The 27,255-nt window shown below is 37.0% G+C and overlaps 1 protein-coding gene across 13 annotated transcripts in view; it reads right to left on the bottom strand.

Moving 5' to 3' along the window:
* Positions 1-27,255, bottom strand: part of LOC105471497 (doublecortin domain containing 1) — a 503,306-nt gene that overhangs the window by 235,534 nt on the left and 240,517 nt on the right. For all 13 annotated transcript variants that reach the window (XR_011610715.1, XM_011723979.3, XM_071074912.1 and 10 more), the window contains 4 exons: positions 14,400-14,501; positions 10,916-11,079; positions 7,743-7,868; positions 5,974-6,079 (listed from right to left, as the gene is read on the bottom strand). Coding sequence is in view for 12 of the 13 variants with exons in the window: in XM_011723979.3 (XP_011722281.2) it covers positions 5,974-6,079; positions 7,743-7,868; positions 10,916-11,079; positions 14,400-14,501 (498 nt within the window). In the remaining variant the exon portion in view is untranslated. The remainder of the gene's footprint in view (positions 1-5,973; positions 6,080-7,742; positions 7,869-10,915; positions 11,080-14,399; positions 14,502-27,255) is intronic.

Here is a 27,255-nt window from a genome sequence, read left to right as displayed (position 1 = left end):
ACAGCACCTGCTGCCAGCGCCTACATTCTTGTTATCTCCACAACATGGTTTAATCTTTTAACAGTTGGCTTATTGGTGAAGAGTGAAGGGGTCCTTTGTCTCTGCCTTGGGCTGGCACCCAGTATTAACACCATGCTGTTCTTCAAGAGATATTTTGCTGGACAGTTCCCAAGTGATTCCACATAGAGCAGACACAGCAAGGCCCACTAACTCAGCTTTATTTTGTGTTATTAAAAAAAAAAGATTCCTGCCAAGTCTGGTGTTCTGATATCCTTAAAACTGACAATGGCCATTACATTTTTCTTCTGTGACTTCACTTTTTAAATTAATTTGATAGCTTAGCTTTAGACCAAACGAGGGTGGGAAGTTAAGAACTATGAAAGCTGGGATTTAAGAAAAAAAAAAAGTGTTCTGACAATCTACAACATAACATGCCGTGTGTGTGTGTGTGTGTGCCCATGTACACACATGCACGTGCACATGTGTATAAGAACATTTAGATTGAGACTGGTATCTAAATGCATACTATCATATATGTCATTAAAACCATTTTTAAGTCTTATTGAGAATCAAAAAAATTCTCTTTTATTCTTTTAAATACTTATACACATAGGTCCTTTAAGTGACCATTATAATTTTGCTTGTCTGAATAAACTGTGCTGATGTAGAAGCAGTCAATGATAAAGCAATGAATATGCATGCTGGGCCAGTTAAAACGTGTTTAATTATTTTTCCCAAATAGCTAATGAAGGTGGAGTAGCCTTAAATATTCTTGTGCAAATTCAAAATAAGAAAAGAACCACTTATGATCTTCTCTTGCACATCTACTAAAAAACAGAACACAAGACAATGAAATATTTCTTGAAAGAAGTTCACAGAGCACAACCCTCATTTTGAACAAATTGTTTATTCTATTGCAAATAAATTTTACATGATGTTCACTTTTGATAATGCATTTAGGGTCAATTTGAATAATTTCACACTTAAAATCACAGCTAATTAAAGAAAATGTTATAAAATCTCTTTCCTCATGTAATTTCTGTTCTCTCTTATTGTTTCTATGCTCTAACTTTATAGCTGACCAATCCACCCACTTCTACGGCCAACAAATGGAAAGAGCTGAGAGTAGAAAACATCAGCAAGGCAAAATTACGCAGTTAAACAAGGCATATCTAAGATCTAATTTGTCTGAAAATAAGAGAAAGACTTAGGCTTTTAATTCAAGTCCTGTGTCCTATGTTAATGGCAATCCGTTCAAAATTTTAACTAGAATTTTGTATTTGCTTCAGTACATAAATCATTTATACAAAATATCATTTTCAATGACTTGCTCTCCAAAGAAATAGAACAGCAAAGAGTTGTTTGTCATTTCCCAGACTCCTTTGTGGCAAAAAGAATAATGCCAGAATAATACAGTACTTCAGTAATTATGAATGCATTCTACTAGCATCCATAACTACTGAACTTACAAGCTAAATTGTAACAAGTATACCATAATTCCAAAATTATAACTTGATGTTTTTCTTGCTGTTTCCATACAGAAGATTGTCACTAATGTCCTGCTGATGTCTGCGAAGCCATGTACTGAAAGGCTAGAATTAAAATAAGTTTCCTTTTGATTCTGGCAGAATATATGACCTGCCAAACATTGGAGTCAATTTTTCTGCTGTATTTTTCCATAACCAGGCATTCCTCAAACTATTCTTCTCATGAAATATCTCCTTTGATATTAACTACCATGAAGTTTAAATCTCATCCATTTCAAAGAAACATCTAGTTTGACTGCCATCAAACTGAGTCAATCTAAAAATGTTGCCAATTTAAGTAGCAATAGAGAGATGTTGAAAAATGTATTTGCCAAATTGTCAATGTGTAGTAGATTCCAAATCTGTTTTTGAAATGGATAAAAGAGCAACAGGTTGTAATTGTCAGGGTTATATCTGACTCCCACATTGCAAATGGGGATTACACTTTCCAAATTTTTCTCTGTAGGAAAGGTTCTACTTGTCAATAACAGATTTAAAAGAACAGTCAGGGGCTAGGCACTGATATCTCTATCTCAAGCCAATTTTAAAACGTATGCATCAAGAATATCGGCTTTGCCTCCCTTCTCTCAACCCCTGTTGTAATCCTCTTAGTGTGTTCTTTACCTCAATGAGCAGCAAGATTCTACAATAAAATGCCCTACAGATATCCGTCACCTCTGCCTGAATCCATCTTTAAAAGTGCTTCTTTTCCGGTTATTAAATTACTATTCCCAATGCACTGATCACCACTCTGTAAATAATTGGAGACATTTTTCTGAAGGATTTTAAAGGTTTCAGCTATGGAGGAGCTGTTTGTCTTTGAAAGCTTCTCTTTACTAGTCAATTTATCAAATTTTTGCTTTCTTACACTACTATTTTTGTTGAACTAAAATTTTTAAAAACTAAAAATGCCATAACATATAAACATTTACTTGAGAGAGTGTTTTCTCATTTTCACTAAATCATTAAAACCATTAAATAATGATAAAATAACTGTAGACTGTTATTCTGTCATTTTTCAACATTTTAGAAAATAGAGTTATCTTGTTATAGTTATCCCACTTTGACATAAAAGCAAAGAGAAAAGCCTCCTTTGAGGTCCTTTTCTCTGATATCTCTTTGCTATCCAATTGTTTTTTAGGTTTGAGTTGGTCTCTGAATTAGTTAATTGACTAGTAAATTTAATTCAGGTCAGCTAACTGAATATCTAGATATTGCAGCAGAGACAGGGATGATCAGGATACTCTTTGCCTTTGAGAAATTTTCAATTTAGCAGGGAGGATAAGACAAGAACCTCCTGAGTTATCTTCCTAATATGAAGATCAGATTACATCTTGCCTCTGCTCAAATATTTTTGATGGTTCCTTGCTTTCTAGAGAAAAACCAGAATTCCCTAATATCGAATTAAGACCCTTCATGATCTGATCCTAACATCCCCAATAGAGCCTACCATTCTCCCCCATCTACGCTGATGTAACCTGAAATATGATCAGACTTGGAGCCTAGCTGATTTTGAGCCATTCAAGAAATTGTAAGAGGAACAGCATCTAGTTCAACGTCATTGTAAATGGCCCAGAAGGGAAACATCATATCTGGTTTGGAAATGGGGTTGGACTACAGAAAGATTTCATGAAGCAGTCACAAACCAGATAGGGCTAGAATGATGGGCAAGATTTTTTTTTTTTTTTTTGAGACAGAGTCTCGCCTCACTACAACCTCTGCTTCCCGGGTTCAAGGGATTCTCCTCCCTCAGCCTCCCGTGTAGCTGGGACCACAGGCACGCGCCACCACACCCAGCTAATTTTTGCATTTTTAGTAGAGTCGGGGTTTCATCATGTTGGCCAGGATGGTCTCGATCTCTTGACCTCATGATCCACCCGCTTCGGCCTCCCAAAGTTCTTGAATTACAGGTGTGAGCCACTGCACCCGGCTGATGGGCAGGATTTTAATAGCCTTTACTGAATACGTCAAACTCTGTGCTAGGATATGGCACGAGGGTGACAGAGAAGGCTGGGTGTGGTGACAAAGAAAGGTGGAATACTAGTCAAAGAGGTCCACATGTGCCTAACAACAGAAATCATGGAGTGCTTTCAGAAAAAAGCAAATAACAATCTGGCTTGGCTAACACACAAAGACCATATTAGAGAATATTCAGCCTTGAAAGATAGGTTATGGCTAACTAAGTAAACAAAAAAATACATTCATCAAATATGTATTGTGCATTTTCTCTACATTCAAGACTTTGCGTTCGTGCTTAGGAACACAAAGACAAGTAAGACAACGCCTGTACCCAGAGAATCCTCAGTTTAGTGGAGGAAAAACATAAAAGCAAATACCTATACCAAAACACAAACTCAACAACAATTTTCAAAGGAAGATGAGTCCTGAGAAAACAAAATAAAGATTAATTCTTTCCAGAGTATCTAAGAAGAGTTTATGGAAGAAGAAGTTGAGTAAAGCCTTAAGAAGCAAGCAATGGTAATGGTTGGGGGTATATCCCAGGCAAAAAACAACACAAACCATGGCACAAGTATACGAAAGTGGAAAGCATGTTCTACTGCACAATTGATTAACTCTGACTGTAATGTAGAGTATACAGAGCAAGAGGAGAAAATTGGAAAGGTAAGTTGAGAGTGGAGGTAGATTAGAAGAGAATCATGGAGATCAATGAATCCAGATGAAAATTTGGAAAGTCAAAAGGCAACAGCCAGGCATACATGTGTTATTTTGATTTTTTTGTTTTGTTTTGTTTTGTTTTTTGTTTGTTTGTTTTTGAGACAGAGTCTCGCTCTGTCACCCAGGCTGGAGTGCAGTGACGTGCTCTCAGCTCATGGCAAGCTCCACCTCCTGGGTTCATGCCATTCTCCTGGGTTCATGCCATTCTCCTGCCTCAGCCTCCCGAGTATCTGGGACTACAGGTGCCTGCCACCACGCCTGGCTAATTTTTTTGTATTTTTAGTAGAGATGGGGTTTCACCGTGTTAGCCAGGAAGGTCTCGATCTCCTGACCTCATGATCCGCCCGCCTCGGCCTCCCCCAGTGCTGGGATTACAGGCGTGAGCCACCGCGTCCAGCCTATACATGTGTTTTGAGCAGGAAAATAATGCTACAGCAAAAACTTAACAAGGAATACCAACAGGATCAGATCTACAGCAAATAAATCTTAATGTCAGATGAAGGAAAAATACAAAATACAAAATACATTAATGAGTACATCATTCTAGTTACTTTAATTTTCTAAATTTTCTCACAACCAGGCAGAAGTAGAAATATCTGATTCTATTTTTGTAAGTATACTTATTTAGATCCATATGCTCCTTGAAGCAATCAATATTTTCAGTTTAAATTTTGACATAATTGAGAAACTGAATGGGTAGCATAAAGAAATTTTAAAAGAGCAGGTTGGGGCAATGTGTCTCTTGCATTGACTCTTAGAAATACAGGGCCCAGTTGATAGGAAGTCCTACTTTCTTTGGACTGCTCTGTCTCCGTAAGTGACTTTTGATTTTGATTTCACATGTTCAAAAAATTAAAGTTTACACTGCTAAAATGAGCAACAATCATACAGAGTTTGCCAGCTAAGAAAAACAAAATAATTATTCCTTCTTTGGAGATAGATTTAAAATGCCTTTCATAACTGAGCTAGAGGAAAAAAAAATCTTCTTTACTGGAAGGATAAATTTCTAAGTGTAAACTGACATGGACCTTTGGGATTGGGTTGCCATGAGTTAGGTTTCCTAAAGAACTTGTGTTCCTTAAATACATTGACCTACAGAGCAAATAGATCAGATCCTAAACTATAGAGATAGCAGCCATCTTAAAGACTTCCTTAAATAACTCCAACTTATTATTATAGCTATTAATAGTACAAAGAAAATATGCCAAACAACAGGGCTTAAATAACATAAATCAGGTATAAGGTTTTCAGGTAGGAATTATATATATTGCTTTCTGTTTTGAAGTGCCTGGTTAATTAACAGGAAGGAAAGAATAACACCTGCCCCAACATTTGTAAAAATAAGTTATAGTTTAAAAAACTGTAATATAATTTATAGTTTAAAAAAAACTGTCACAGTCCGGGTGCGGTGGCTCACGCCTGTAATCACAGCAATTTGGGAGGCCAAGGTGGACGGATCACTTGAAGTCAGGAGTTCGAGACCAGCCTGGCCAACATGGCAAAATGGCCAACATGGCCCATCTCTACTAAAAGTACAAAAATTAGCCAGGCACAGTCCCAGCTACCTGAGAGGCTGAGGCAGGAGGATCGCTTGAACCCAGGACGCAGAGGTTGCAGTGAGCTGAGATCACGCCACTGCATTCCACCCTGGGCAACAGAGCAAGACTCCATCTCAGGGAAAAAAAAAACCTGTCACAAATACCCATTATATGTTGGCTGAGTATCCAACGCATAAAGTGTACCTTTTAAAGTAGGAGAACTAAAATCTGACCTTGTTCTGTAGAAAATGGTTCTCCAAGTCCACCTTTTCAAACTGGTCAGGTATCTGTTGACTGGTATAGTTGAAATTAATTGGAAATCCCTCACAAACTTCCCAACTAAGAAGAGTAAAATATGTAATTATTTGTATTAGAATAATATGCATTTAATTATAATACCCTTTACTCTTTATACTCTTTTCTCTTTATGTATACACTATTACTAATAATTTATACCTCAAATCTTGCCTGGAAAGCACCAGCAGTCATTGGGGAAGAAAGCTGTTACTTAAACAACTACCAATGAGTATGTCCCTCTAGACATATTTAGCAATAGGTTGTCACTGGCTGGACTCAGTGATCTCATCAGACTGCTTTTGGTTCTCTGTATATGCCTTCTACTTCAGCATTTTCAACTGTTTATTAAAAAGAGCTATAATTTGTTAAATTATAAGATTGTTAAAGCTAGATGGGACCTTATAGATAGATTACTTAATCCAAAATAGTATCAGGATCTGCTGCGGTGTCCAATATGGTAGTCACTAGCTACCTATTCCTATTTAAATTTAAATTAATTTACTTGAACAAAATTTAAAATGCAGTTTTGCATTCACACTAGTCACATTTCAAATGCTCAGTAGTCACAAAGTGTGTGTCCGTCATCACAGAAAGTTTTATCGGATGGCACCAAATAGTGGCTAAGCACTCAGGTACTTAAGACAAATGATCTGGGTTAGAATCCTGACTCTACCATGTACCAGCTGTGTGACTTTGGACAAATTACTTCTCTCTTTGTGCCTTGGTTTCTGTCTCTGAGAAATGGAGTAAGAGTAGAGTAATACGGAATAATAGGAGTAAGATAATTATGAGAATTAAATCAGTCCTTACCCAATTAATTTGTAACTGTGCCTGGCCTACGGTCAACACTCAGTAAAAGCCAGTTTGTATTATTCGCAGATAAGAAACCAACACCAGGCCGGGCGTGGTGGCTCACGCCTGGAATCCCAGCACTTTGGGAGGCAGAGGCGGGTGGATCATGAGGTCAGGAGATAGAGACCATCCTGGCTAACACAGTGAAACCCCATCTCTACTAAAAAAATACAAAAAATTAGCCGGGCGTGGTGGCGGGCGCCTGTAGTCCCAGCTACTTGGGAGGCTGAGGCAGGAGAATGGCGTGAACCCGGGACGCTGAGCTTGCAGTGAGCCGAGAGCATGCCACTGCACTCCAGCCTGGGCGACAGAGCGAGACTCCATCCCCACCCCGCAAAAAAAAAAAAAAAAAGAAACCAGCTCCTGGACAATCATGAGCAGAGACGAAGCAAAGTGCCTCCTTAGATCTTCTAACTCCTACTCTTCACTGCCCCAACAAGTCCCCAGAACGTTGCTTTTGTTTTAAATGTACCATCATCAGATAAAAAGTTTAAATGTGAACACTCATACACAGAACATATTTTATATTTTAATGATTCCATTTAAAATGATTAATTTAGAAATAATCACTAAAAACAGCTTTTACGTTTCAAACAAAACTGCTGTTTCTGCAAAGCAGAAACTATGCTTTGCTCATGGCCCCATATGGTTTTCTAAAACTAGGGAAAGTTAACAAGTCTTTTAGGCACTACCTCATTATACCATTAAATAAATCAATAAAAGAAACAATTCTTGTTTAAGATAACTGAAAAAGCATCTTTTAGTGTTTCGAATCTCTTACTCTGAAAAATCCTGAATTAAGTGATTTGGATTACTTTAACCAGATCTTTAACAAGATTACTTGTTAATTTACTTGCCACATCCAGGTAGCAGAACAGCATTAGGATCCAAAAAGGTCTTATATGCAACCATGATGTCACCTCTGGCAAATGCACTCACTCGGTCAAAGGTCAAACCCAAAGCAAGGTTTAGTGGAGATCTGAAAAATGGAAAAAACATCAAAACTATCTTCAGAATTATACATACATTGAAATTTGAGCACAAATAAACAATAAAATACACATTATCAGTGTCTAATAAAATTCAGAAATAAGTGGGTTTCCTATTATATAGCACTATTGTTGGTATTCTATACTAACACCTGAAATGTATACTTCAGTTTATTTAGCTGATCTATAATATGCCAAAATAGTTTCAACATATGTAATTTTAAAAATAATAATTGCAATAATTAAAGCCAAGTATTTAGTTAGGAAAAACAATCGTCATTCATATAATGTTCCTTTTTCATGTATAACAGTAATCGAATACATCTATAGTAGTCTCGGGAGCTGATAATTAAATGAAGAATTATTAATATTTGGCCACAAACAACTATTTTTGTGAGCTCACTAAATGCTATGCTGATTTGGTTTTCATATTACATATTGTTAGGCACACTTTTAAGTGAATTTGGAAATTAAAATCAAAAACAGATTTTAAACGAAAACAATGGCCACTATTGTACACTATCAGCCATTTTTCTATAAATAGCTTAAGATTTGCTATTTATCTCTAGAATTAAAAATTGACGACATCACCTGTGTAGTCTTGTTACCAAAAATATTTAAATTGAATCTAATTGTGAGAAAACACTCAGACAAACCCAGAATGTGGGACCTTCTACAAGAAAAGTGCCTGGACTCTTGAAAAATAAATTAATGTCATGCAAAACAAAACAAAAGATTAAAAGAATATTCTAGATTAAAGATAACTAAAGAAAATAACTAATATAATACAAGGAAGTGTATTTGGATACTAGATTACAAAGAGCTCTAAAGCATATTTTGGTTAGCTTGAATAGAGAGTATATATTAGAGGATATTACATCACCGTTGACTGTGTTAGATATTATAATGTGGTGACACATAATTCTTCTTCAGTTATGTGACCTGAAGCATTTAGGAGTGAAATTTTAATGTCTGGAATTGCTTTCAAGCCGCTCAAGAGGGAGAGAGAGATGGGAGATATAACAGGTAAAACAAACGTGGTAAACTCTTTAAATTGGTGAATCTAGATGAAAGATATATACAGGAGCTCATTGCACTATTTTTTCAAGTTTCCTTAGATTTAAATTTTTTCAGAATAAAAATTTGAAGGAAAAATAAAGTATTCAAAATAGAAGCTGACATTGGCAAAAATCATCTTTTACAAATGAGTAGCTTGACCCCTTCAAATCAACATAAATTAGACACAGTAGAATTACTTACTGAAAATGAAAACCATTTACTTAGTATGTATTGCACGTTTTCTCAACATATTTCAAACTAGATGGCAATAACTTTTTAGACATATACATTTTAAATATTCCCATGGTAGCAAAATGCTGTAATGGTTTCCTGGTGTTTTATGTTGGATTGGAAACCAAAAAAAAAAAAAAAAAAATACATTAAACTGTTAAAATCATACTGAAATACAAATAAATATATGCACCAGTAAATTTCTCTGACAACAATTCTCAGCTGATTTTTAGAGTATCTCAGATTTTTTTGCATTTTACCAGTTATTCTACAAATATGATCCAATTAGCTAAAAACAAATGTTTAATATTATTAAAATGCTGCATTATAGCAAACATCATTAAAAGTATCAAAATTAGTGAGTCATTAATTTCACTTTGACAATAATATTAAAAAGAAATAATAATGACACATTTTATTAAAGCCTATCATTGTAATAGGAAGGGCTTACTCGATTATTCAAGAATTCTTGCCACTTTAAAATTCATCAGCTTTTATCATTGTAAAAACAACTCTACTTATAATGCGATTAAATTGTATTTTGAAATTTATCTATGGACAAAAACTTACCATTCCTTAGAGATTTTTTAATTATCTAAATTACACAGCCTAAGAAATCATCAAGCATTTTAATTTTACTGGGACAGATGAAATAAAATTTTGTAACATGCGACCCACAACTTATTCTAGCAACTTCTTCCAAAACCTTGATGGATTTCTGAGTACATTTGTTTCAGTATTTGAAATTTTAACTATTTGAATATATAGCAAATCCAACAGCCCTTGCTTTGCTAAGATTTAGGTTTATTCATGCTATTTTCATTATAGTTAATATATGATCAGTTATACTCTATATGAAAAATTATTTTCCCTTATTCTGTTCTACAGATAATAAGCTAAAAAAAATTAAAAATAGGCAGAAAAGTGTGTTTAAGTTTCCTGACAAGCAGTTTCAGAGTTCATCTGGATGTGTTCTGTCAAAATATGCATAAATTTTCTAGATATTGAACACAACAGCCCAGCTCATCACTGCCTATATACTGCAGCCTTTTTCTTTCTTCAGAAACACAGATAATTTTATGCAGGAATTTACCAATCTACAAAAATTTACACAATGCTCAGCAATAACCAGTAATTATTGTGGGATAATGTAAGGTGCTTTTGAGGAATATAACTTTGATAGGATAGGGCTTATAAGCTTTACCAATTTATCTTTAGCCATCCTGTCATTGGTGCTTAAAAGGTTAAGACTTTATTTGTGAAAACATAGAGAGATAGTGGGGAATCATGTTGTCTACAGCTTCATAAATCTTGCTTAAGATCCTTTTCAATTACCATCCATTTCTCCTTTAAAAAGGGACAAAAAAAATAGAGGAGTGGAAGCAGGTCAGGGCAGTGTGCGACAATGACAGTGTGATGGGCTTGGGCCCCCCGTGGCGTTTCCATCTGCTATCATTAAGGTGACTACTCAGACATGAACAAATCCCTCTTGCTGTGCTGACAGGCAGACTTCAAAAACTATGACAAGGCATTAAGACAGAAAGTCACAGAGAGAGAGAGACAGAGAGAGAGAAAGAGATGTCATATTCCACAAACAATACTGCCTTGCAAAAACACCTCTGAAATTTTATTGGAATTCAAAGTAAAAAATCTTTCATAAAGGGTGCTACTTGACTTCTCAAATCCCCTTTCAAATTAGCTCACCCCTGGAAAGATTGAGGACAGAAAACAAATCCTTTGCTCCTACCTGTATGCTCTACCATAAGAGACCCAAATTTTTTGCTCATTCTTCAGCAAAAGTGGATTCTTAATTTCTTGGCCATTCTCATCAAAAAGCCGCATTGAGGAAAAATTGAGGCCTGGTGGGTTGATGGAAGAACCTCGAAGCCTTTGATGAATCTTGAAAAGTAACTGGTTGGGGGTGGGGGCGCAGAGGGGACAGAAGAGAATAAATAACCCGAAATGCGAACATCTGTAATAAACTGTCTCTACTCTGTAACAAATGAAGTCCAAACAAATGATAATTAAATTCATATAGAATGTTAAAAGAAGTGTGAAATGACAGCAATGTTTAGCTCAGTGTAAAGTAACAAAATGAGCATGGGCTTTTAACCAGCAGGGGGTGCCACAGGCTTGTGATTGAGCTCTGACCCTTTGGCACAGGGACTGAAAGCAGATGTGACAGTCTTACAGAAAGAGCGTTTAGCTTCTACACATGGTAATGGTCCTCTTTGATAAGGGTTATGCTTTTCTTGTCTGAGCTACACATTTTGTTAGGGGCCATCCAGACCACGTTCAAGTTTTACAATCACCAAGCTCCCTGTCCCCAGCAAATCTCAGGTAACTAATAGTAGGACAATTGCCAAAATTAAAATCACTTTTAGCCTAAGTTGGTTCAGTTAGAAAGATCTCTCCCTAGATGCATTTTAATTAGGAACCCTGAAATAGCTTGTGGACATCTTCAATAATGAATGTTTTTAAGTTGTGAATAAGACATCATTAAAGTGTGAAGTATGAAAAGCTGTCATTTAATATTTAAAATAATAGCATTGTCAGTGTTTGCTTCTATCTTGCATTTAGAGTCTCTAAATTATCGAGATATTTCTAATTTAGGGCAAATTTCAAATATAAAGTAAATCTAACAGAACTGTGCTGCATATGGTATTTGAAAAGACATTTTTCATTATCCTCTGTCACCTTTGTTTAAGTGTTTCGGCCTCTGCTCTTCCCTGCTCTGCACTCCACCCTATCCATCACTCTTCCCCCAGCCTTCTGTCACGGGCTTCCTTTTCATCTGTCCCTTGTCAGTTCTTGTGTTTCTCGATTTCTTGTTACTCTGTAATCCCTGCAGGGATGTGGATATAGCTGTGGTCCTTTCTGGCCTAACTGCAGTTCAGGGTCCTTTATTTTCTTTTCTTTTTTGCTCCTCTATTAACTCCCATTGAGGGTATATTGAGAAGTGCTAAATGCTGAGGCTTAGAGGAAAGAAGGGAAAGTCACAGGTCTGCCATGTATCTCAGGTGTCTCACGATTGGCTGTAAACTCGACTGAGCAAATACTTCCCTTGACCAGAAACTACATGTATAGGACCTAAGAATTAGGTTTTGTACCAGTTAGAGATACATAATAGTATCTCCAATTTAGTGTTTTCATTAGCTGAAGATTTTTAGTCTTGAGCATTAGAAAGGCATTAATAGTTCTCATCCAGCATAGCCAATTCCTTTGAACTAAAAATGATCATTACTCTCCTCTTTAGGTGTATAAGAGGCAAAGGTGTCAGAACAGTAAAAATCTATATTGCCTTGGTTATTTTTCCATTGAAATGGCAAACATATTTTGAAATCTACAGATTGTATTTCTAAAGCCCAACATTTATTTTTGTGTTGTTTCAGCCCTTGAGCTTATTTTTGTTGCTTTGCTATTATTTCAGAAAACATGTTATGCTGATCATTTTTTAAATCACAGAGATTTTGCTTTACAGGCACCACCTTTTTATAAAGGGGAATGATACAAAAGATTTAAGGCCTGATCCAGGAAAGAGATGTGTGTACAAAGAAGAGGGATGCGAGGTAGACATGCGATGTCAGCACCTGACCACTTAACCAAATTCACTTTCACAGGAGTTGCATTGCAATCTCTATTTTCTCAAGTTGGTGACAGACTGCATTTTAGGTGTTCAAAGATGAGCATTCAACAGTCTACAGGAGGTAAGGGCCTCTGTGCCCCTCATCTTTAGGTCATTGGTTAGGGCTTTGCTGTAGCAACCAAAAACTGTGATCATCTTCACCCATTTATCTTTAAAGCTATCATCACCAGGCCTTTATAGGATAATATAGGATAAGAATTTGTTCAAGAATCTGAAAAGAATGTGAAACATCTTAGGCTAGTGGGCTAGTGATTGAGACACGTGTCCACACAAGGGAGTGGTTGTCCTTGGGTGGTGTAACAAGGGCTCTCCCAAAGAGCTTTATAATGCCCCTAATTAATGTTTTTGCCCCAGATTCATTGCATACAGAATCACAGCACAGCTCAATTTCAGTGTGCTGTAAGTCAATACAAAAAGTTTCTATAGAATAATATCTTCCTTTATTTTATTTATTTATTTATTTTGAGATAGCATCTCACTCTGTCGCCCAGGCTGGAGTGCAGTGGTGTGATCTCAGCTAAATGCAACCTCGGCATCCCAGGCTCAAGTGATCCCCGCACCTCACCCCCGAGTAGCTGGGACTACAGGCATGTGCCACCATGCCAGGCTAATTTTAAAATTTTTTGTAGAGATGGGGTTTTGCCATGTTGCCCAAGCTGGTAAAATATTCTAATGTTAAAAAGTGGGGGAGACAGGTGAAAATCCTATGAAGGCCTTTGTGTCATGGTGATTTGTATAATCAGGTATGTTATGGTAAAAAGAAACCAGTCAAGGTTTTGGATCTTTCTCTTTCTAATCATAGTATTTCTTCCTCTCTTCCAGGTCCAGCTAATGATCCAATGACAGCATCCCAATTCACATACAACTTTTTTGATTGGTTGTAAAAGCCAGGTAATGGATACCACCAAGAGAGGTAAGTCTGAGGGTGCTGAACTGAAGGGAGAAAAAGGGAGCAAGTTACAGAGCAAAGGCAAGGCAAGAGAGCCCAAAACACTGGTGTGCGCTCGGGTGCATAACCCCAATTTGTAAACAACAGGCTGTTCAGTGTCCTTTTATGCAAGACAAAGACCCAAAATAAAGACCCTCAACATGTTGGTTTTGCCTGAGAAACATCCCAATTGTCTGGAAAACAGGAAAAGGTAAGAGTGCCTATGATGTAAGCAAAACTAGCTGTACTTGCTCTTAATGAGCAGGGGAGAAGACCAAGGCTGCATGTTAATTACTCAGAATCTAGGGTTTAGAAATACCCTAGATCCAGGGCATACTCTCCACTGAATATAGCACTTTTTTAAAAGTGTAAACAAGAGGGAAATCCTGATGTATCAAAACCAGGGCCCAGCATAGACAGATTCCAAATATAAGCATGAAAAAGATTAAGAAACTGTTAGGTATGGAGTTCAGGAGTTAACACTATACTAATGCTGAAAGCCTAAGAAATTCAGAAGTCAATCTTTGCAATATCAGTCTTTACAGATCAACAAACCATTGATCTTCTGCAAACAACTTTAAGATGTAATTGTCTAAATTAGTTGCAATTAACTTGCAAGACACTTTAAAGTCATAAGTAAACTGTCAGTAAACTTACTCTTTCCATCATATGGTCAGTCTGAATTGGGCTATCAGATCCCAGATCTTTTTTCCTGATACCAACAGAGATCTCTCCAGTGTTTTTACCATTTTCAAATACCTGAAAAATAAACACATTCAAAAATAAAAATAAATACATGCACACATACATACATATATTCACACACACATAGATAAATTTAGGTAGTCGTCCTTTTTCTTGGCATCGTGTCAACTGAAAATTGTGCACACGGGAATTGTGCAAAGCAAGGACAGACTGTATAAACACACGTGAGTAGGTAACTGGCAGAGGAAATCAACAGCACTAAAAGAAAAGAAAGGCTCCTGCTTCTCCTTTTGGTTTCAGTGTCTAATTTGACTGGCACACCCTACAATCTTATAATAGAAGAAAATGTGGACATTAAAGGAGGAATCACTGACCACAGTGGATGCTTAAATGAAGCAAGTGTCCAAAAAAAAAAGTCAATAGCAATCTCACTAGCTCATTTTATTCTTCATAAAGCCACAAATAATGTGAGGAATATTTATCTTTGGTTTATACTTAAATACATCAGCGTTCAGCTCATCTTCTGGCTCACTAAAAGGAAATTTAACCTGACAGATTTATTGCATAACAGTATGATGAAAGTCATCCATTTTAAGTGCACATATCCAACAAGTTGTTGAGAACAGAGATAAAATTCATAATATTGCATTATGTAACACTGGCTGGGGAAAAGAAATGCTAGCAAACATTCCGGTCAAAAGGATCTGAATAAACCAGTCCCGACAGGATGGCTTCACTAGAGTGAACACCACCCCTCCGACCACGCGGAGGATCCATGTGGGATGTGCCATTCACCAGGCAAGAAAGGAAGCAGCTGAGATGGGCCTGATGAATAATTTAACTCCCTGCTTTTTATTTTTTTTTCTCAAAAGTTCTTTTCTTCCCTCTCTGATATGCCCATCACATCATCAGAGCCATTTTATTTATTTCTAGTGCTATTTCCAGAGAAGATAATTTGGGAGAATACTTATTTAAAAATGAAAAAGAAAACTACCTTTTTTATATTTTTGAGAAAGTTTTTGAAATGTATTTAATTAGTCTCAATCTGGTTTTAGAAATAATGTGTTTCAGTAACACTTCCTCAGCCTTTAGTCATAAATAAAGAAAAATAACAATAGTAATGTCAAGAATGGTAGGTTTCATTCCAGTCAGGGACATTCATTGAGCTACTGATAGTCCAGTCGAGACCCTACAGCTTTCAGCCTTGGTGCACTGAGGATTATTTTTAAGTAATAATCCTGAGTAAAGATACAATCCTGAGTAAAAAACATCTCTCTACTTTTCCAAGGAACCTTGTAATCCCAACTTTTGCCTGCAAACCTATGGAAAATAATGTGGGAAAAGACTCTTACTGTAGCCATAATCTCTTCAGGGCTCAAAACTCTCAAGCAACAGTGAGATTTAGCAATGAAGGTCACAATTCTAGGTGGCATGTATTCTGCAAGGTTAGTGTTGACAAAAGCTCAGTTTGGAGAACTTATTGATGTTCCTTTGTCGAGACTTGCTAGACATGGAGTCAGAGTGCAGCAAATTATATTCTAGAAAATAGCAGTGCCAAGTGCTAACTGCTAACCTGAGAAAGCAGAGAGGTCTTGGTCAACACCTAACACCTTCATTAGCTCACTACTTTCTTCACTACTGATAATAAGGCTTCCCTTCTATGTCCAGAAAAGTGTTCTCGAAAATAAAAATAAAAATTGGCTATGACCTCTGTAAATCCTACAAGGGCATTTTAAAAAAGAGATGTTTTAGTGGTTATATAAAAGTTTAGATGCTTAAGTGAAGGGAGGCTGCCCTCACTAGTCATACATATAATGTGTTTTCACTGTGTGTCCAGAAACTGAAAAATTCTCCAAACTGAAATCTTATGAGATTCTGTTTTTCTTAAAGCTCAGCTCTAGTGTATAAGCTCTATATTAATATGCCTATTTTTAAAATGCAATATATATATACAAAAATATATTTATGTACTTATTCCTCCTTTGCCTGAGGAATATTTTTATTTCTCATATCCAACGTTTAAACAAAGATAGCTCTCTAAAGAGAGAGTTTCTATGATTGACTTAGATATAGGAAAATAAAAAATAATCTACCTTTATTTTCCTCCTGCCCAATTCTTGGCTTAAGAAAAATCAGCTGCTGTATTGGCTTCCCAGTGGTTCTCTGCATGGCCTCACCTCCTTACAGCTCTAAAATTAAATTCTCACCCTTGGAGTGGGATGATGCAGAAAGCCAGCTAAGGCTAGCCTTGGGTCCCAAGGAATAAGGTCATAGAACCTAAAAAATAATGATGCACATAGCAACTAACAACTACTGAAGAAACATCTAGGAATAGGAATAAGTTACGTCTATGCCCTTAGTAACACAAAGTACAGAGTTTCAAGAGTGTTTTCTATTCACCACAGTCTTTTTACTTTCCTTCATGTCAATATTGACTTTTCTTAAGCTAAACTAAATTAGATTAACACTGAAGTTTCATTGCAATGTCAATTCATTCACTTGACAAATATTTATTGAGTGCCTACTATGTACCAAGCACTGCTCAGGAACTTAAAAAGCATCAGTGAACTAAGATTCCTGCTCTCAACATGTTTACCCTGTGCTGGACTAGAGGGAGAGGCCAACAATAAGCAATAAGCAGAACACAACAAATGAGTAAATCATATAGCATATTCAGGGTACACCTGGATCTTGTGAGACCTGAAGTTTATATAATTTGGTGGGTCTTCTTTAACAAAAACAATGCAAAACTACAAATGCAAAACTAGTTACGAAATACTCAGAATAAGAAAACAACTTACACAGATTTAAAAAGTTGACACATATCAAAAACATTAAAAATTCAGAAAAAGTCACAAAATATTTTCATTAACTATCCAAAGCACATGTTTTTACTTCATCGTGTTTAATCACCTTTTCATATAGTAATTCTGTAACATTTTCTAAAGAGAGAACAGAAAGATAATCCAGCCTTATCTCTAGCATGGTTAATAAAAAAAAATTATTCTTGATTAGAAGTTTATTTTGGCATCACAACTTTATTGGTCATTTCATTAAAAGTTTTAGGATTGATGCCATATTTTGGAAAACCTCAATCATATTTCTTTAAAATATGAGCTGTAAAATGTGGAAAAATATTCTACCAATTAATTGGCCCTGTTAATTTCACACCATGTTTCTCTTCCACCACCCACCCACATACATTTGGTGCCAAGCACTCTAGTGCACCAATCAGAAAACAGTACACTATAAGGTCAACAGGCAGTAGCTGTCTTCCTGGAAGCTCTTTCCATACCAAAATGGCTAGTATTAACTGAGCTTTATAAAGAAGTGACTGCAAAACACTAACTAGATTACACTACACCCAACTCAATGTATCCCTAATTCAATTTCTCCTTAGCCATACCTCAAAAATGTGTGCAGTCATTTCAAAATCATGTGGTACAAGAGAGGATATGAAAGAGAAGAAATTGAAGTGGAAAGAGACAATAGGTTTAACCAACTGTAGTTAAAATATATCATGTTTGCAAATTTTACAGGAATTATGCAGGGAAGGGGCCCTAAGCTTAAGTTTCATTAGCGTCATGGTAAATGCACCCTGTGTGGGTTAGAAGGTGGTGCTATGTAAAGGAGAAAAAATACAGCAGGGCAGGGTATACAGGCCTGGGATCAAGCAGTGTGATGGATATGCTGGTCATTATATGAATCGGGTGATCTGGATAAGCCTCAAAGAGAGAAAACATTTGAGCAAATATTTAGAGTTAAAAGAGTTAGCCCAACAGACAACTAGGAGAAGAGTACTGCATGCAGAGGGAGCTGACAGAGCAATGAAGCAAGACAGGAGCTCACCCAGTATGTTCCAGGAATTGTAAGGAAGCTGGTGTGACTGGAGCGGAGTGATGCAGAAAGAAAGTACATAAGAAATCAGAGAGGTAAGTGGTAGAGAATGAAATGGGGAATCATTGCCGAGTTTGGAATAATGTAGTAAAAGGATCTGACTTATTAACACATTTTAAAAAGGATCATTATGGCTGCTGCCTTGGAGTAGACTGTAGGAGGCAAAGCAATCCGAAGCCAGGATGACAGTGGCTCAAATCAGAGTATTAACAATTGACATGCTGAGAAATGAGCAGTTTCTGTCGTTCTGTCAGAGTTATGCTATTTGCTTCTTTGTTTATTAGCAGGACTGGGAAATAAAATTTGTAGGTAGGTTAATATTTCAGAAACATTATGTTTGCATTTATGGATGTAAATAAATCAATGTAAATATAACAGTTCACGGGGAGTATTTGTGAAGGCATAAAAATGTCAACAAAGTATTAAAAACATTTTATTGACTGTGAAGATTGTAGAGGCATTGACTTGAACTATATAGGGAAACTTAAACTATATAGGGAAAGCTGACCTGAATGGGCAGTTATGAGCCAATGTGGTTCTTTGATGAGCTTTCCTGTAATCACTTATGACATCTATTTAAGGACTTGTGCAAGGCCTGGTTCAGTACTATTATCTGGCCTTTAATGCTATAAGTCTGGTTAAGAACTAGCTGTGGGGGAACAGCAGGTTCCCAAACTCTCCATAACCACCGGGCAGACCACCCAGGAAGCTCTTCTGTGCGTGAGCAGAAGGCCAAACACCTAAGCTTCAAAATGCCTCAGGAAGCAATGCTGTCAAGAGGCAATAATAGAAAAATGACACCGCAGTGTGTTGCCAAAGTTGGTTGGCCATACTGTAACAGGATTTATTACTAGAGGTCTGGTGAAGGAAAGGAATATAAAATAGCCATACAAAACTATCTGGCATATATCAGGTGAACATAATTAAACACATAATGAACATATAAGGTTAACTTACATGTTGTCTTGGACTGGGGACCCCTGAAACTGACTCTGAGACCAAGATTTGCCTGGAGGAAGTTTACTGTGAACTCTCTCAGGACCAATATTGGTGAGGGAATGAGTGAAACAATGGGCAGATGGGCAAAGCAAGTTGAACTGTGACACAGTTGCAACAAATGCCTCTGGTGGGAGCTCTAGAACCGGGAAGGCACTTAAGGTTGTTCAGAATCAAGAAAAGGGAGACATGCCTTTGCATCTGTGTACCAACCAAATGTTGGATGCAGGCTGCCCCGAGGGTGGGAGCCTAATCTTGGGAGAAGCAGCTCCTTTACACTGAGGGCAATTATCTAAGAAGGATATAGCTGTGGCAGTGGGGGAGATGGGTATCTCAGTCCTGAGAGGGAATCTGGGCAGTGTGGCACAGCATCCACTCCACACACGCACAGTAGGTCAGAGCGCAAGACACACTGTCACCTATATGAACTCAATACTTAAAGCAACTGGATTTTACAGGTGACTCTCAGAAAGGTTGAGTGACTTCACCAAGGTACATCTACTCATAAGGGGCAGGGAAATCTTTAGAATGCAAGTCCAACGACATTTTTAACTATAGATAATAAAACTTACTCTTATATCTAATATCAGAAGCTCTAATATATGAAAATTAAAATGAAAAATTTTAAAGGCATAGAAAAATATTACACAATTGAGTTATTACCTAAATCAAAGAACACAAAAATTAAAGTGAAATATTTTTCTTATGTAAGCAGCTAATTAGCCATGAAAAAAATATTTATCCAACCAGAATTCAAAGTAACTTTCAAATACAGAAAATCACTTCTAACTCAATTAACATTATATGTACACTAAATAAAATACAGGAACTACTTTTTCCATTTTTATAGACTTGCAAGATGGTTTTTAGAATATCCATATTTTTGATATTTTCTCAAATATATTATATAGTATAAATCAAACAGTAAACTTGTCTAATTTTAATATTCAAAGTGATAATCACAAACAAAATATTAAAATTATGGGATTCTGGCAACAAAAATTTAATTAAAGATTCATATATTTATGCTATATACTATATAAGAAAAAGTGTTTTAATGCCTAATACAGATATCTTTAAATATTATTTAACAAGTAAAGAGCCACTAAATTTTGTCCCAGAAAATGAAAATGCACTTAAGTGAAAACAAATTATATAATTCTGTTTTTTTTTTGAGACGGAGTTTTGCTCTTCCTGCCCAGGCTGGAGTGCAATGGCACGATCTCAGCTCACCACAACCTCCGCCTCCCAGGTTCAAGCGATTCCCCTGCCTCAGCCTCCAGCGTAGCTGGGGTTACAGGCATGCACACCACCCTGGCTAATTTTGTATTTTTAGAAGAGACGGGGGTTTTCCATGTTGGTCAGGCTGGTCTTGAACTCCCGACCTCAGGTGATCCACCCGCCTCTGCCTCCCAAAGTGCTGGGATTACAGGCATGAGCCACAGCACCTGGCCAAATTATATAATTCTTAAACTTCATCAATCTAAATGGTAACTGTGCCAACAATCAAATTTTTTTTAAGCCCAGAAAAGGTATACCGAAGAAAATAACTTTTTGGAAAGAGATATTTTAAAATTCCATTGTAAGCTACAGCAGAGCTCACCATTTTGAAGTATGTAAAGTAGGTGGCTGCCTATGGGGTAGGATTTTAGGAGTGAGCCCAAATACTCTAACCTCAAAATATCTCTCCCACCAACTTGCCAATACTTGAAATTTCAGTTAGAGATTCACTCCTTTGTCATAATTAAAATGCCACAGCTGCACGAGGGGAAATCATATTCAGCCTCATTGGTTATTGATCCTCTAAGGCTGTGATTTTCAATCTCAGCTTCCTGGGACCCCTCAGAGGTCTGGGGTAGGGCTGGGATTAGGGGGCTGGGTGACAGTGGTTTCATATGGGGAATCAGATCTGATGAGTGACTGTGTGGAAGCAGCCACTATCCTGGTTTCAAACAGGGTAGATCCTACTTTTATCTATTTTACGTAGTAGATTCCAAGAAAGAACTTCGATTTCAGAAAAGAAAAAAAAAAATTCTAAACTACTATCTTAGCTCAAAACAAAGTATGGCATGTCTTTTTCCTAAGAGCAAGTTTTGAACAAAGGGTGGTATTAACAGCCTGGGTTATCTGCCAGCCCTAATGGAGGGCTGGAGCGGAGGAAGGGCCAAAGGAGACCCCTGTAAAATGGCCCTCATCAGCTTCACAGTGACCCTGGGAGTGGGCCCACATTCCTTCCTTGTATCTCAAGTCACTTTCCACTGTTTCCTTATAGTATTTTTAAAAATACTCTTACCCCAGTTTTCTGTGACTACTGACAACATTTCCAAAATAAGGCGTATGTTTCTGCACACACACACACACACACAAATCAATTTGTATCCAGTTGCAATTCTAAGTTCAATATATGAAAATGTTCAACACTTTCCAGAAGACAGTGGCAAAGGAAAATTGTTTACATGTCATGTCCTAAGCCAAGTAATTTCTATAAGCCCTTTATAAATGAGAATATCTCAAGAAGAATTGCAACAAGGATTTCACATTGTCTAAATTAACTTAGTGCCTAAAATTATATTTAATTGGGATTAAAATATCAGGCATGTGGGTCCTGTCAGTAGCTATGATGTCTTTTGTAAAAAGAGCTTGGTAAATAAAGGTTTTTGGAGTTTCCTGGCACCAATATGTTTATTTTTATAGAAAGTCAGTGTTTTTTTGATGAGAAAAACATAGTCATGTGCCCCTCAAATTTTATTTTACTAGGAGAAATGAACATTGTAGGATTAAATATAAAGCAAATCATCAAACTTTCCCCAAATTATCAGCCTTAGAGATCATATTCTTACCCTTGGAAAGAGTATATGTTTTTACTGCCATTCAGTTTCATTTCTTTATATCGAATATGCCTGTAAACATAATTTTCCCCTAAAGTGAATGGATATCCTGAGAAACTAATAGCTGTACAAAATTTTACTATCTATAATAAAACATTCATACTTTAAGAAGTAATCCATTTTTTAATCATAAAACTATCAAAACTAGGTAGAATCTTAAGTAGGTGTAAATACATCACTCCATTTTCACTTACTAGAAATTCTGCTCAAATAAAGAATTTATGCTCGATAACATTCATGGTGAGTCAGACTAACATAGATGTCAGTGGGTAATCCAGGGGACGGGAACATATGTAGGAAAGGAATCTCAGCAACTTGAGCATATCAAACACTCTGTGAAAAAGCTAATTGAGAGGTAAAAACAAATTAACTGCTATGGAGAAGGACAATCTCCCTGAGAGAGAGTGTGTGCCTGCAACAGTAAGGTTCAGTGGTTACATTTAGTCCGAATAACTGCTGGGACAGTAATACAGCTCTGGCCTGTGGACTTTCCCCGCTGACTGCCCACCTGGCAATTCTCCGGGCACCTTCTAGGATGTCAGGCCTGCACAGGGAAAGCCTGTCTCATTACAACAGGCACTGCATGGGAGCTAATGCCCAGACCAATTGCTCTTCCCTGATTTTGATACAGATGCAGTTGTTCTCTTCAGCAGATCTTGAAAAGGAAGATTGTATCTTCCTACAGAGATTTACACCTGACTGCAGATGCCTGTCAGAAAATAGGCTAGTATGAATACACTGGCATTTTCCCCCAAAAATCCACAAGAAGGAGGAGAAGGAGGGGGACAATGAGGACAGGAGGAAGAAAAGGTGGTGGCAAGATGGAAAACAGGGCTGCAAAGAAGAGTCAAGAGATTTCAGCACCTGCCACTAATTAGCTATCACATGAGATGTGTAAAGTCTTCGTAGGATCTCAGTTTCTTTACCTTTAAAATGGGTGGTCCAATATTGCCTACTATCGTAAAACCTACGTACGAAAATTGATCATCTTCATTACATTTTTGCCCAACCTTTAGTGAATGTTCTCGAAATCACAATAACCTTGAATATTCCAATTTTGCTACTCTCACCACAATTCCTTTTCAAATGTTGGCATGTTTTACTATTTGTACCTAGGCCATATCCTAAATTTGTTTCCCATTGTTTATTCAAATAACTTAGGTGACATAACAGAGCATCCTAGGGGTTATAAATACATGTTTGGGAAAAGTGGTTAAATAAGAAAGACAAGGATCAAGGAATGTACAATGGAAATAATGTAATATGCACACAGAACAGTGAAAACACCAACCGAAAAAAATCTTGCCACATTTTCATGTGCAGCTGACCTCAGTTATCATTTAATTGTTCCATAGATTCCTAAATATTAAAATAAGCTTTCTATTAATACAAATGAATATTGGAAACTTTAAACTTTTTAAAAAATGACCACAAAATAGAAGTCAAATCTCAACTTCTGTCATGGTGCTTTTGTGCCACTCAAAGAATAAATTTAAATGTTCAATGCATAGGAAAGTCACATATTTTCTGTTACCAACCAAATTAGCCCATTTTCAAAATATAAAGAGGCCTGGAAACTTAAAATAATGGAATTGTAGTAAAAAGGTAAGAAGATGAACAGATTGGTTTTGCTAATCTGTTCATAGTGTTGTCATATTGTTTCTAATTGTATGAAAATAATCATGGCCTTGGGCCAAAAAGGTGTTCTATGTTTCTCTGCATCTTCCCACAGTTCCTAGTACAATGTCTTTTGGACAACGGGTATTTGATAATATGTGGATTTACTGGACTATTTATTTAAAATCTTCTTTCTTTCTTTCTGTCATTGGCAGAATAAAAATTGTTAGATGCATACAACCTGGATGATGAACTAGATGCTGCATGAAGACATCCTTTGAAAAGAAATCTCTGAATTATCCCTTTAACAAAGCTTAAATTTACTTACAATAGAAGATATAAAACAAACAATATAAAGTAAGCAACATAAAAATAGCCTAAAAATATCTCCAAATCAGAGTGCTATGAATCTTGTTATTATCCAGGTTACTAAATCCCACCATATTTCTCTTGCTCATGGTCAGAGTGGATTTAAGTGAAGGTAATGAAGACTAGAGACATTCTAGGTCCTAAGAGTTCTGGAGGTTGTCACAGGTGGAAGGGGAAGCTAGATACCAATCATAAAATACTTCTGTGTAAGTATTTCTGATTAGCTGCCTAAAAAAGACACAGAAGAAAGAGCCTGAATTGCCAACACTCCATCGATTTGTTACGATTTACTTTCTCGTTCTAAATAAATATTCACTTTCAGACCTAATTTCAAAGACAGCTCCCCACCCCAAGCTGGCTCCCAAACTTGACAAGCTCTAGGTTCCACAGAAACTGAATCTGCCTCTCCTGGCAGCAAATAGAAAACAACTCTCAGAGCATCACTGACCAATTGTGTGTGAAATGCACTAATTCCAGTGAAAGGATGTGCCTGTACTCATCTTCCTCTCATTCCCCCATGCTTTCCCCCACCTACTCACACATCACACATTCTTCTTGCTCATCAATTCTCTGTCACAATCACCCACCTTCCTACTAGCCTTTCCACTCACCATCCCCCTACAGATTTGCTAATACCCTTTCCTATCAATCCTTTCTTTCCTGCCCTCCCAGGGAAATGCTAACATTGCTGACATTTCCATGGGAATGAAGAGGAGGAGGAGCTGCATGGAAAGAACAGGACTAGGAAGGCAGAAGTCACTGAGGCATGGCTCTAGCAGATGTTCTCAAAGAGACTGGGGATAGTGGCAGTGACAGGGAATAAGGGGTAAGAGAAAGTTTAGAATAGTAAGAAATTACTAACTTGTTGCCTGAAGGGCTTTGTAGATGATGGTGCACATTGAGTGTAACCACTGATGGTAAAAACAGTAAGAAATTTCAACCTAAAAGGTGCTATGACTTGATGGCAGGAGAATGTACTGGAGTACAAATACAAATAAACTGTGGTTGTGACTATATAGGACATATGAGTGCACATGAAAATGACGTGAAAGGTGACAATGATCATTAGGAGCAATGCAATTACAGGTGATACAACTCTTTCCTAAAATTCCTCAAATGGTGTCATGTTTCAATTTTTTAAAACAAGGAACTTTCCCATGGCAGAAATGAGCATCCACACATAGGCTGTTCTCAGTTTTATATTTTATATGCCCATTTAATCTTGTCACTGTATTATGTCACATGATTGCAAAAATGGGAGTGAGGCAATATGGAACACAAAAATAGTGTCCTTTTAAGAGGTGATTTTCTAATGTTGAGACCGAACCAAAAGCTGCTATTGTTCACTGATCAACGAAAGTCATGATAAGGATGAAAAGCTCAGTGAAGAGATTAAGAATACCATATACGGCCGGGCGCGGTGGCTCAAGCCTGTAATCCCAGCACTTTGGGAGGCCGAGGCGGGTGGATCACGAGGTCAGGAGATCGAGACCATCCTGGCTGACACGGTGAAACCCCGTCTCTACTAAAAAATACAAAAAACTAGCCGGGCGAGGTGGCGGGCGCCTGTAGTCCCAGCTACTGGGGAGGCTGAGGCAGGAGAATGGCGTGAACCCGGGAGGCGGAGCTTGCAGTGAGCTGAGATTCGGCCACTGCACTCCAGCCTGGGTGGCAGAGCGAGACTCCGTCTCAAAAAAAAAAAAAAAAAAAAAAAAAAGAATACCATATACAATATGAAAAAGCAGCCCAGAGGATTTTGAATTGCACCCTGCCTCCAGCCCCTGGTTGAGACCACTGCTCTAGAAGATGATGTTGGCTACAGTATTTTGATTCTTGAAGTTGAGCTATGAGCTTACATATATATGTAACAGAGTGATGAAAATCACAAAATGAAGAAGATTAGAAAGATAATCATCCCCTTTCATTTTTTGTCAAATACTTTCTAAGATTAAAATGAACAGAAAACAGGAAAAATGCTTTACTAGAGCTATGTAAGTTACAGTAAGTTCAATTATAAATGGAAAATGTATTTGTTTATTGATAAGTCATTTAACACTCTATGATAGTACATGCCACAAGGTGGGATAAAGTTGTTCATAATCAGAAAAGATGTGGCCCTTGCCCACAGTGAATCAGAGTTAACTGAATTAGAGATGGTGTCCAAAGGAAGGTAGGCCATTCCATATACACCCATGGGAATTTAGAGGTTAGCTAGGTAAATGATATGAGTTGATTCTGGAACTAATGCAAGATGGTACACTGCGGCCTTTGTTTCATGTGTCTTCAGTTGGAATTAGCAAGTTCTCCCCACCTGAGAGGATATACAGTACTCCCAGCACCACCATCACAAATTCTAAGATATTTGTCACTCTCACAGTAAAATGATTTTACTGCTAGCCTTTCCTATTTTACTGATACAAAAGTATAGAGAAAAGTTTTAGCTAATTGGCAACTGGAATGAGAATTTCTTTGTGTGGTGCTATTGATTAGGCTTAAAAAGCTGCTTTAGTAATCTTGCTATGATTGTCAGTCCTGCCTATACAATAAAATCATTCGAGAGCTTTTGAAAAAATGCTGATGCTTGCACCACACCTGAAGATGTGCTGGTAAATGTTTAGCAGCCTGCTTAAGGAAGGGGGTGATTATTATAAATTCTGCTGATACAAGGACGACATAGCATATAATTTGCAGATAATAATAAAATATCTAATACTTTTTATTGTAAATTCCACATAGCCAATTCATTCTCAAAAGTGGTTTCACTGATTTTTGCCAAGTCTTGTATCCACATCCATTCTATGGTTGCAACTGAGAAATGAGTGTGGTTCTGACCTGAATGTTGATTAATATTTTCATCCACGTTGATAAGACAAAAATGAAACAAAGAAGACATATGTAGGACTGCTCTTGTTAATCAATGACAAGGGCAAGTTCTTTGCTGAATCAGATAATGGTTTTCATATACTGGAAGAATATTTCAATTTTTGTGCTATTCACAATGTAACACACAGAAATTTTGCACTTTTGAATTTAATCTGCAT

Source organism: Macaca nemestrina, chromosome 12 (genome assembly GCF_043159975.1).
Source record: "Macaca nemestrina isolate mMacNem1 chromosome 12, mMacNem.hap1, whole genome shotgun sequence".
Taxonomy (NCBI): Eukaryota; Metazoa; Chordata; class Mammalia; order Primates; family Cercopithecidae; genus Macaca; species Macaca nemestrina.
The sequence above is the reverse complement of the archived record's forward strand: the minus strand, read 5'-3'. Positions and strand labels throughout refer to the sequence as shown.